This window comes from Mytilus edulis, chromosome 2 (genome assembly GCF_963676685.1).
Source record: "Mytilus edulis chromosome 2, xbMytEdul2.2, whole genome shotgun sequence".
NCBI lineage: Eukaryota > Metazoa > Mollusca > Bivalvia > Mytilida > Mytilidae > Mytilus > Mytilus edulis.
In genome coordinates, this window is record NC_092345.1 from 55,809,544 (window position 1) to 55,822,776 (window position 13,233).

General features: G+C 30.8%; 1 protein-coding gene across 4 annotated transcripts in view; it reads right to left on the minus strand.

The window, feature by feature from the left end:
• Positions 1-2,722: 2,722 nt before the first annotated feature.
• LOC139510280 (large proline-rich protein BAG6-like) overlaps positions 2,723-13,233 on the minus strand; it is a 44,487-nt gene continuing 33,976 nt past the window's right edge. For all 4 annotated transcript variants that reach the window (XM_071296773.1, XM_071296771.1, XM_071296774.1 and 1 more), the window contains exons 18-24: positions 11,124-11,350; positions 9,743-9,845; positions 9,138-9,268; positions 6,679-6,894; positions 4,658-4,852; positions 3,646-3,753; positions 2,723-3,440 (exon numbers count right to left, since the gene is read on the minus strand). In XM_071296773.1, coding sequence (XP_071152874.1) covers positions 3,180-3,440; positions 3,646-3,753; positions 4,658-4,852; positions 6,679-6,894; positions 9,138-9,268; positions 9,743-9,845; positions 11,124-11,350 — 1,241 coding nt within the window. In that variant the 3' untranslated portion in view covers positions 2,723-3,179. The remainder of the gene's footprint in view (positions 3,441-3,645; positions 3,754-4,657; positions 4,853-6,678; positions 6,895-9,137; positions 9,269-9,742; positions 9,846-11,123; positions 11,351-13,233) is intronic.

The window sequence follows — 13,233 nt, forward strand, 5'->3', positions numbered from 1 at the left end:
ATCACAATAATTAAAACTCTCAATCAGATATCTTATACATACATCAGTATGCAGATTTTCCTGAAATTACAATCAATATTCTTTTGAATTTTGTCCTTCTTCAAAATATTCCTTGATTTTGATTGATTTAACTCCTGTTATAATTCTATAAAGCCAAAGAGGTAAATGTTATTTTAATGTGAACGATTTTTAATCAGAAAAGTTTTATTCAGGTCATGGGTATCATATTTCACATAAATACTTATTTTTGCATTCTATTTTTGATGACCACTTCCAAGCACAAACATGCAAGACATGATTATATGATCTCACAAAATTAGAATGTAAAACAATCTCTCTAAAGAGGTGTTCATGTGATTGATACATTAAGAAAATGAATCTTTATGAGTCCATATTACTAGTAATAGTAGTTACAACTATTTATCAATGACATCTACTGTAATATTTTAAAAGATAGTGGATTTCTATAAAATATATATTCATTAAGATGCAATCCTTTTTAATGTGTTTACAATTTACATTTGTAACTTTTGATCATACAATAACTGGGGTTACTGTGGTTTTATTATTATATCTTTATTATGGGATACAAAGTTTTGTGTGAATTTGGGGTTTAACCATGAATTTAGATGTTCAACGAAGTAAATTTTATTAAAAGCATGTATGCAGACTTTGATAGAACCACCAAATCTAATATCCACAAAAATATTTTTTTACCCTTAATCAACAAAAATAGGTATACACGAAATAATTCAAACCACAGTATTAAATTAAAATATGCTTGAAAATGAAATAACAGTTAAAATTTAATTTTATTTATATTTGTTAGAAATTTCTGTATAGGCAACAAAAAAGGTTTCACTATAAAATTATATTCATATTCTAATATAATTACATTCCTTTTGAAATGAACAGAAATTAATCTGTAAGCATATTATTATATATAAAATAGATAAGTTTTATCTTTACATTAGAATATCACATAAAATTACAACTAGTATGGTATATTCAGCATTTAAGTAAAAAGAAGGAACTTTTATAATGAATTTTTCTTTCAAATCAATACAATAATCTGCTTTTTGCAAAAGTGCAAAAAAGAAATAAACCTTTGACATCATTTTGAAGCTCTGGTGAAGACAATGTCAGAATTTTGATTCACTCTAATGCATATTACAAACATTTAATGCATATTACAAACAGAGTTTATCATATCAGTACACAAAAATAAACAGAGACAGTTACACATTAAATTACTATACTACATATTTCCAAATGCGGAAGTAATCAAAAATATCATTTAACAGGGTTGTGTTCAACATCGTAGCTGCTACGTAGCTGCTATCAATATCTATGTACCAGCTAGGCTAAATACAGGTTCAATAGTCATAAATCTATGTATCACTACGTAGCAGCTACGATATTGAGCGCAACCCAGTACTTATTTTTACATGTGATTTACACTTTAAATCAACATTCTGATATTTACATTGATCACTTAAGTTTCTCTTTAGGGCCAATATATATAAATATAAAAAAAATCTCTCTTTGAAATAAACTAGTATGGATTGGTTGGTATCAATTTTCAAGGATTAAGGAAAATTTGAATTTCATGGATAATTGTTTCTTTGTTTTGCTTAAGTCTGCATACATTTCTATGAAGATATGAAGTTCTAGGAAACCTTTAAATTGGTGGTTCCTCTGTTCTGACAAAATCCATAAAATTTGATATCCAAATAAAAATCATGAATACAGTTTTTCGATAATGTTTTAAAAGATAACAAGGATATCCATGTTAAATGAAGGCAGTGTTATAAATATTTGTATTAACATCCAAGTCCTCAAGGTGAAGGTGTGGTCAGTTCCTTATTCCAAATTGTGATAATGCATTTCAGAACCAAATACTCTATCACACTTTAAACCTCAATGGAATGCACGAACTCAACCATGCTATACCTTTTGCTAGAACTTATCATACAGAGAATATATGAAAATATGCAACAACAAATTTAATTTAAAAACTGAATGAGCACATCATGTTAGAGAGAAATTGGAGAGTTCCTTCAGAGTACATTGCTTAAAGGGCATAAAATATCAACCAGTTTACATTTTTTTGAAACCAGCATTATTAGAAGATGTTGAAGCCTGTAGATACAAAGTTATACAAACTAATGTACAAATATGAATACTATCTAAGGTTTTAGGCTATTTATATGTTTTCACTTTATGAAACTATGAAATTTATATAAATAGTAAATATACATGTTGGCATCTTAAAAAAGCAGTTCAGTTTTATTTTATTTTTTTCTCCTTGAAATGTGTTACATAAAGTTGACTGGTAAAAAAAATGAGGAAATCTGATTCATTTTTAGATACTTTTTCTAGTTTCCATTGATGAAGCAATCTTTGTTTATTCTTTTTGCTGATTTTATTTTGTGCTGTCAGTTTTAAATGGTGGAAGACGCCAGAGTATCCAGAGAAAACCACAATCTACAGTTGGAGCCGAGTGTACTTAGATCACTTGGCCATTGAGGCCCCTGACACCTTTAAAGATTAATCTCTATTTCATACCACAATATGATGCTGTACAGTTTGAATGGTAGGACTTAAAGGTGTATGCTTAAACAGTACATTGTAAAACATGAATTATGTAAACATTGGTTAAAACTCATCAATTAATTGTATTAAAGGTTGCAATGGATGAATGACTAATGACAAATAACAATTAGCTTTATCTTTCATGGGATCTACAAACCATGAAACCTTTAATACCTCATAAAAACATTTTTCTTGAATAAAACATAAAAATCACCAATCAGATTCCAATGTCAAAATATCAAATTATAAAATCCCAGTACATTCATATTTTTTCATACCAGTTTAAACAATATACATATACATAAAACTATAACTGTGGATTCATTATTTTTCGTTGGATACCAATTTTTGTGGATTTCGTTGGTAACGAATAACAAATTTTTAATGGGCTTGCATGCAGACTTTGACAGAACCACAAAATTATATGTCCACGAAGGTGTAAGTTTTGTTCAATCCACAAAAATTGGTACTCACGAAAATACATGAATCAACAGTACTTATATAACCAACATTTTTTTTTTTACACAATTTATTTCATAAATAATGATGAAAAATCACTAGTCATTATTTCAACATCAATATTATCACTTTTTATTATTTCCCTTAAAATATTCGTGAGATTTTGGAAATCTGTCGGGAACAAAGTCTGAATCTGTCTGAAGTCTGTCAATGATTGAGTTCCTTGTATGTTCCTCGTATTCAGTCAATAATTCAGGATTATCTTCGATTTCTTTAGTTAGATTTTCAATACTACTAATTGGTTCAACACCTGCAGACGCCACAGCTCTTCTTATTGAAGTTGTCAAATCTAATGCAGGATTTGATGCATCAAATGGTTGATTCAACTAAAAATATTTAAAAAAAATATGATAAAATGGTTTATTAAATGATATGAGCAAATCAGCCCTAATACAGATTAATCAGCATGTGCTATCTAGATAAAAACAATTGAAAAGTACTTGGAAGAGAAATCAGAAATTTTATAATGCATCTTAGCTGTGAAAAGACAAGTTCAAATACGAGTTCTTACATCTTTTTACTAGGACTTACCTTCCTTCGTTTAGCTGGCATTCCTTGGTAATAAGCATCACTAAAAGGAGGTTGATGTTTTTGTTGTTTCTGTTTCCTTATGTCACCATTTATTATTGGTACCCATTCCTAAAATACATACATGGTCAAAAAATTAAGACATAATTTGTATAAATGGTCATGTATTTTTTATTAATGGTATGGCTACCCTCAGGGATAAAAGAACAAAATATGAATGGCACACTCTAAAGCAAAGACACAAACCATTCTTTATGCAAGAAAAAATAAATATGTCCTAATTTTTTTTTCCAAATATTTTTTCAGTTTTCATGGTGACAAAGTGTATAAATATTTAATTTACCAAGTTTTTATTTTTCAATTATCTAAATGTACATCAATTTTAAAATAAACACATTTAAAATATAACAGATAATTGAAGATATACAATTAGTAATATTTAAGGAATGCCTGTTATTTTTTATTGTCCCCAGTACACAATTGACCAATCCGCACTATCATTTTCTATATGTCCAGTTGACCGTGAAAATGGGAGGAAATATCTAATTTGGCATTAAAATTAGAAAGATCATATCATAGGGAACATGTGTACTAAGTTTCAAGTTGATTGGACTTCAACTTCATCAAAAACTACCTTGACCAAAAACTTTAATCTAAAGCGGAACGCACAGACGGATGGACAGACGATGGACAGACGAACGGACGAACAGACCAGAAAACATAATGCCCATAAATGAGGCATAAAAATGTGGTACACACTGAATAACCCATGTAGCAGGTTATTTTTAGGTGTGCACCTCATTTTCTATGTTATTTTGAATAGACACAAAAAATATAACAGTCATTTCTTATAGTTCAATCAAAATTTCATTTTATACAAGAGTAAACCATGAAAAATCATTGATGAACATCAGGGTCACATGACAAAATTACATCTAAGAGCTGATATACAAAACAAAGTCAGCCAATCAGAAGACATGTTATATCCAAAATTAAATTATATATATATACATACATCTGGGATCTCTTTCTGCCAAGAAGTATCTCCTTCAGAACTAGTTGATGGTTCCCCTCCAGTGGCTCCATTCAAAACTTGTTCCTCAACAGCAGCTGCACCAGGTGATGTTGTCAAGGAAACTGGCTTCTTAACAACGTTAGCGGCACCACTTGGTGACGGTTTGCTGTCAAGTTTTGTTTCAACTTCCATTGACTAGATAAGAAAAAACATCCAACATTACCAACCAAGGAAAAACCTCAAAAGACGAATTTAATTGAATCAAATTATTTATTTTGTCACTAGGTTGCTTAGCCTACCCTGTACTTTTATATCTTTAAGCTTTTTATACTTTTATTGCTCTGCATCCATTGTAAATATCATTAATCATGACATGTCATGTACAATAATAGTTATATTTTATAATTCATGTATTTGATTGATCTCTTGTTGTAGGTTACTTAAAATAAACTATATGTGTCAAAGCGACACAAATCTGCAATTTGAATAACACATGTGGACACAAACATGATGGTAGTCTCACATATCAAAAATCAGCTGAAAATCTGGAGGCGTATAGAAAAAAAGTCTGTATAACTGTGATTTTTAACAATTTTCAAAGTTGTAAACCCTTAATTTTGGCAAATATGAGCGGGGTGGAACGAAACTTAAACTTGATCTGTAACTAATCATGAGTAACTCATACACAAAAAATCAGCCCAATATCTGAAACATTTAGAAAAAAAATCTGTATAACTGTGATTTTCAATAATTTATCAAAGTCCATAGCCCATAATTTTGGCAAAAATTAGCCAAGCAGAACAAAACTTAAACTTGATCTGTAACTCATCCTGGTTAACTCACATGCCAAAAATCATCACAATATCTGAAAGAGTTTAGAAAAAAAATCTGTATAACTGTGATTTTCAATAGTTTATCAAAGTCCAAAGCCCGTAATTTCGGCAAAAATTAGCGGAGTGGAACGAGAAACTTAAACTTGATCTGTAACTTATCATGAGTAACTCACACATCAAAAATCAGCCCAATATCTGAAAGCATTTAGAAAAAAAGTCTGTATAACTGTGATTTTCAACAATTTATCAAAGTTCATAGCCCATAATTTTGGCAAAAATTAGCCAGGCGGAACAAAACTTAAACTTGATGTGTAACTCATCCTGGTTAACTCACATGCCAAAAATCATTCCAATATCTGAAAGAGTTTAGAAAACAAGTCAGTATAATTGTGATTTTCAACAATTTATCAAAGTCCAAAGCCCGTAATTTCGGCAAAAATTAGGGGAGCGGAACAAACTTAAACTTTATCTTAAACTCATCATGGCCATGGTTAACTCACCTACCAAAAATCAGCCCAATATTTGAAGGTGTTTAGAAAAAAACTCTGTATAATGGTTTGATGCGGAATGACGAAATGACAGAATTTCGGACTTACGGAATTTCGGACAAGGCTAAAACTGTATGGCACCGGGGGCCATCAAAATGTTGACACAGATATATGTCATTACTGTTTGTAAGGAGAAGAGCCAGGAACCCCAATAAATAACACTGTAAAGGTGTTTCTCTGAACTTCAGTTATTGCAATGATGATGCAATTGGTGAAAATATGTCAGACACAATTAGACATTTTAACAGATGTTTTAATCAAATGTTAACTACATTATCACAGGGAAAATTCTTCAGATTTTGGGGACCAAAATTATGAGTTAGTAAACCAACTCCTTTGTTAGTAATTGCAAATGTTAAAATTACAATAGCAATATCATAATTGTAAAATGTGCTAAATATGAAGTCAATCAACCATGATTTAAGGTATGGCACCGAATAATTAAAGTGTAATATGATTCATGGAATTTATAAAGTACCACTGTTTACAATTTTAAGAAACCCTTCCAAAATACTCTTTGACAGGTCCCTATCTGAGATATTACAAGGTTTAATTTCTTTAACTATTCAACATATGCTAATTAGTTTTCTAGTTGTAGTCCTAATTTAAGATTTCATAACATTCTAGAGAACAAATATACCTGTGGAGATTCAACTGCAGAAGCACCAGGTGATTGGACAAGTGGACTGGTTTCCATTGGAGCTTCTCGACTAGGTGTTTTATCTTTCTTTACAACATAGTGCATGATTTGCTCCTCTGTCACCCTTATTGAAGGTACAAATGAATTAAGCTGTGCTGTAGTTGTACTGGCCATCCACTGTTGAATCAATGGATTAACTCCCCTTGTTAGGTTCTCCTGCAAAAAGACATTTGTTGTGTTAGTGTCTAGAATAAACATCTGCATTCAAAGCTCACAGAATGACCAAATCTTCATTAATTCAATATTTCTTAGTCATTTACAAAAATATAATATTTGACTTTACAAAAAGTAGCCTGAATCGCTCATATGGTAAAAATTTGCCATGTTGATGTGAACATAAAAATTTGTGTTACAGACACTGTATTGCTGATCATTTATGTTTGAAGTGCCTGCACATCTCAACATAAAAAAAGCCATGAAACTGTTATAATTTCAAACATAATATGCAAAATGCAAAAAAACGTCCAATACAGTTACTTCAGGCGGAGACCATAAAGTAGACTGGTGGTTTGAGTAATTTAACTTTCTGTTTAGATCTTATGTTTGATGTTAACAGTTTTTTGTTTATATTAGTTTTCACATATGTTTTTACAATGTTGTTGCAATCGATAATGCAATGTTTGCTTCTGCACATTAAAAGTATATAAAATAAGCCTTTTATTTAGTATTCAAAGAAAACCTACTTTTCTAAAATGTCTATCATATGATCTATGACAACTATATCCAAACTGTTAATATTTTCATTATAATGCTATACATATATCCTAGAGTTATCGGTTCTGGATAGTGTAACAAACTTTTGCTCCGTAGGGCAAGTTCTTCAATTGCAGTGATATTGTTGTCTTTTTTCAAAACTACCTCTACCGTTTTTTATTGGGAAAAATGCATATTTTTTATTGAAATTGGGAAATTTGTATATTTTATTCTAAACACATCTCCGATTTTTTGCTGACATTTGCTGTCTTTTTTTGCACTGTTTTTTCATGTATATTTTGGTTGTCAGACATTTTCAACCTGAAAGGTACTTTCGGAGAGGGTAAAGAAACAGAAGCAATGATGGCACTAAATGCATTGAAAACTGCATGTGTTACAAACACCATGATGATTCTGATCAGACAACCGGATCTCAAAAGTGCTTTCTAATATAAAAATATTAACATGAATACGATATTTACCAACATCACTGTTTGGGGAAAATGTAAAACTTTTTGGGAGGAATTTCATGCCATTTTTTTTGTAATTGGGAATTTTCTCTAGGGGAAAAGGCTGAATTTCGGCTGTAATTTGAGGCAAACAATATCACTGAAATGAATGTGGTCAAAGCTGATTGTGTTAATTTAGTAGATACTTTTATTCATTTCCTTTTATCCTCATGATATTCTCTTGCGTAATTCAAGAAAAAATCAAAGCATCCGTTGTAGTGCTCAATTTTGACATTGTGTGCAATTCCTCATCAGTTCTCGATAGTTGTGAAAAGTATAGTGTGGTAAGCATGTTTGATATTAATAGAAGATTTAAAATTACGCAAATTGAAGAAAAGTATCTATCACTATCATTTGTATGTAGAAAACATATTTTTTTTATGAATTTTGGCCTTATCGATCAATTAAGGCATCTTACACTGATATCCTAGGAATAATCACTCAAGGACAAAAATATGCATTGAATATTAATTTTAGATGATTTTAAATTATTGAACCAATTATTATATGTTATAAAATGTTGTCACAGCTGTTATTAATATTTTTCTGTCACAGTTACAATATTTAAGGGCATTACTTTTCCTATAATTAAATTGAATTAAATCTTACAGTTAATAAGATATGGCCCAAACTGCGTTCCATAGACTTTTTTTCATAGCGATGTCACACCACATCTTACAATTGTGTATTACGTATGTGGACTTGACCTTCTTTTCAAGCTAAGTTTTCTTTAAATTTTAAAAAGTGCTATTTATGAACCGAGGGGATGAAGTTGGGGTTGTTTTGGGAATAAGGAAAAGTAGCCTAAAGTTGGAAAATATTATTTTTGCTGTTGTAAATTGTCAGAAAACTTGAAATGTTGAAATAAATGCTTGCTTGAAGCAATATTTTATTCTGTCCTTGAAATACGGGCAATTAGAAAACATGTGCGATTTCGTGAACTACTTTTATTTTAACCATGCACATTGCTATCGAGAACTGATTACCATCGAGAACAGATGACTACTTGATATTCTTGTTAAATTTGTTCATGATTCAATTTTTATTTTTAAAACTGTCCTGTTTCTGTCTGTAAAAAAAAATCTTTATTTAAATAGGTTTCCCTTGAATTATTTGTAACTTTGAATAATATAACCTTGTTTCAAAAATGCTAGATGCTACAATAACAGTAATATTTGATATGTTCTTTATACTAACAAGTCTATTTTGTACAAGTCTGCTCAAGGCTGGCATTCCACCAACTAAACAATATCTGGCAAGGACTACACTTTCAGATAAGGCTTGTCTTAACATCTCATATAATCTGGCACCAAACTGCACATCTCCACCTATTAAAAAGACATAAAATGTTCAATTGATTACTTTAAAACAATCTGTCCACCACTTTACAATATGCATTTTTTTGGACTTCTTTCAACCCAGCGAATAATAATAAATATCAAATAAATCCTCTTAATCATTTTCTTATATTATAACAATAATCCTCAAAAAAGGTATATTTGTTGTGGAATGAATACTGTTTTTTTCCATTTTTGTTTATATTTTCTTATTTTTATTATCCAAATCAATTGTTTCCCTATATATATCTAATATAATTTTTAATATCCTAAAAATCAGATGAATTTTGCAAGTGTTATGCAATTTCTATACATTATGCCTTAAACATTATTTTGTAATTTCTCATAATGTATTTTCAAAAATAAAAATAAAGAACTCGAACTGCAAGAAATGATAAAATTTGTTTATGTACATTGTCCATAACTTTTAAAACATTACAAGCCACTTCCATCAGATAGACATACCTCGTGTCTGCATTATCATACTTAAAATGGCTGTCAGTTGTACTCTGCAAATATTACTCAATGTTGCAACAAAATCAATATCTGGTTTAACTTCTGTCACTTCCTGTAATGGGGTATCATAAATTATTGTGGTTAAGTACAACAGCATTCAACAGACATATTTATTCAATTATAAAGGACAAATTCTAATATGACATGCTTCCTTCGCTTTGTGAATAAATCCAACAAAATTTATTTGCACATGTATATTGACTACTGCAGAATAATGAATTTTATCAAATTGGTATGCATTTACTATATTTCATTAACTTAAAGCACTTCCAATCTCTTATATGATGCACATGTTGTTACTTATTCATTTACCATGACTGTAATGTGTTGCAATTCACAATTGGCATACTGTAAAAGTACTTTTATTTTTGGTTTTCGTGGATGACTTTATCCACGAATTTAAGTGTCCAACGAAATAAATCAACTGTTGTCCAAATCAAGACATGGAAAGATCCTCATGGAGGTTTGACTACCGATATGATCTAGAGAAGAACTCTTCTTACAGTAGTTTCAGAGGAGAAGATTTTTGTAAAAGTAAACGACAACGGACGACGGACACCAAGTGATGAGAAAAGCTCACTTGGCCCTTTGCGCCAGGTGAGCTAAAAAGGGAGGTTTATGGAAGAGCCTGCACTTATACATATTGGATTTAGAAATGACCTTAATTGTCCTTATCATAATCGAAATAATTGATGCAAGCTATACTTTATTGTAATTTAACATGGGTAGGCATTATATTCGTGTTATTTTAGCCCTCACCATCGCTTGGGCAAAAATAATCAGGAATACAATGCCTACCCATGTTAAAACTACAATAAAAAGTATAATTTGCATCAACTATTTCTTAAAATTTCCCTTTTTAAATTGGTTACCTTTTTCATAAACTTTTGTAGACCAATGTTCAAGTATTTTGTTGACCTTTCAGTCAAGCCAATAACCCCTACAAAAGGAGTTAAAAAGTCACACTAGTATTTTTCACTAGGTATTCTTTATGACCTATTGGTGACCTTCTGCTGTTGTCTGTTCTATGGTCGGGTTATTGTCTCTGACACATTCCCCATTTCCATTTTTAATTTTATTCTTATTCTAATTCGCTGATACAAAAACTATAACTATTTCAGACTGATTCATAGTTATAAATCCAAATGGCGGCATATTTCAAACAATAATGAATAAAAACTTAAATAATTAAAATAAGCATATACTGCCTATTATCCTTCTATCCTTGATTGTATATGAAATGTCAAAGAGTGTACATACATGTATTGTCCCTCTTTGGGTTTCATGAAAAGCAAAGTAATCTGACAGGAGCACTTGCTACAGTACATACCTCAGCACTCTTCAGTTCACTTGTCATATTAGCTATAAGCCTGTTAACACCAGCTTCTATATTTTCTCTTGTTGGTTCACCATCATTTAATATTCTACCTCTTATAAATTCTTGTAATGGTGCTCGTAAACGGTTTAACGCTGCAGCATTTCCAGAAAACACTTGCAGTAAATCTGGCAGTGATAAGTGCCTGGACACACAGTTAAAAAGGTCATTTATAAAAACACCTGTAGATAGAAAAACAAAATCTCAAATCTCAAACCAGTCTATATAGTATGTTGTAACAAATAATTTAGGAATAACAATACTGTAGTTGAAGAGTTGCCACCGTCAATTGTTGATTTGACGGTTGCAAATGCAGTTTTACTGGTCAACTGTGGATTTGATGGTAACTTTTAGCCAATGAAAAAAATTGTAACATAAAAATTGCATTTGAATTAATAATTGATACACATATTATTACATTTAATATAAATTTAGGAGATATGAACTAGAGGCTCTAAAGAGCCTGTGTCGCTCACCTTGGTCTATGTGAATATTAAACAAAGGACACAGATGGATTCATGACAAAATTGTGTTTTGGTGATGGTGATGTGTTTGTAGATCTTACTTTACTAAACATTCTTGCTGCTTACAATTATATCTATCTATAATGAACTTGGCCCAGTAGTTTCAGTGGAAAATGTTAGTGAAAATTTTACAAATTTTATGAAAATTGACTTTAAAGGGCAATAACTCCTTAGGGGGGTCAATTGACCATTTTGGTCATGTTGACTTATTTTTAGGCCTCACTTTGCTGTACATTATTGCTGTTTACAGGTTATCTCTACCTATAATAATATTCAAGATAATAACAAAAAACGGAAAAATTTCCTTAAAATGACCAATTCAGAGGCAGCAACCTAACAACCAATTATCCGATTCATCTGAAAATTCCATGGCAGATAGATCTTGAACCGATAAAAAATTTCACCTCCTGTCAGATTTGCTCTAAATGCTTTGGTTTTTGGGTTATAAGCCAAAAACTGCATTTTACCCCTATGTTCTATTTTTAGCCATGGTGGCCATCTTGGTTGGTTGGCCGAGTCACCACACACATTTTTTAAACTAGATACCCAATGATGATTGTGGCCAAATTTGGTTTAATTTGGCCAAGTAGTTTCAGCGGAGCAGATTTTTCTAAAAGATTACTAAGATTTACCAAAAAATGGTTAAAAATTGACAATAAAGGGCAATAACTCCAGAAGGGGTCAACTGACGGTCCATTTTGGTCATTCTGACTTATTTGTAAATCTAACTTTGCTGAACATTATTGCTGTTTACAGTTTATCTCTATCTATAATAATATTCAAGATAATAACCAACCAGATGCTCCGCAGGGCGCAGCTTTATACGACTGCAGAGGTTGAACCCTGAACGGTTGGGGCAAGTATGGACACAACATTCAAGCTGGATTCAGCTCTAAATTTGGATTGTGATTAAATAGTTGACACAGCATAGGTTTCTGACACAGAATGAATGTGGTCTAATGAACTTAAAAAAAATATGTTTGCCTTTGAACAATTCACTATGCTGTTGAATATTAATCCTCTCAAAAAAATGTTTGAAGAAATTTTCTTTTTATTTATGAAATCTGAAATGAAAAAAATTGACCCCCCAATTTTTTTTTCACATCCCCCTTTCCCTTATTTCAAAACTGATCTCAATTCAAATTTCTAATGAAGTTTGCAACAATAACTACTCATTTAAATACATCATAAAATATTAAAATGTAAAAAAAGTGCTTGTTATTACTGAATGGTAAAGATTGTTTTAATCTATCAGTTGGTAGTAAAAGTGAATATACATTGTATATTGTATAAAACAATGATTTAAGTTGATTCAACTACTATTCTGGACAAAGAAAGATAACTCCAATTGAAATCCAATTGGAATTTCTTGCTATTGCACAATATTGTGCAATTAGATATTTCTTGCTATTGTGCAATACTGTGCAATTGAAAATATTTGCTATTGCACAATACTGTGCAATTGAAGATTTCTTGCTATTGCACAATACTGTGCAATTGAAGATTTCTTGCTATTGCTGAATACTGTGTAATTGAAAATT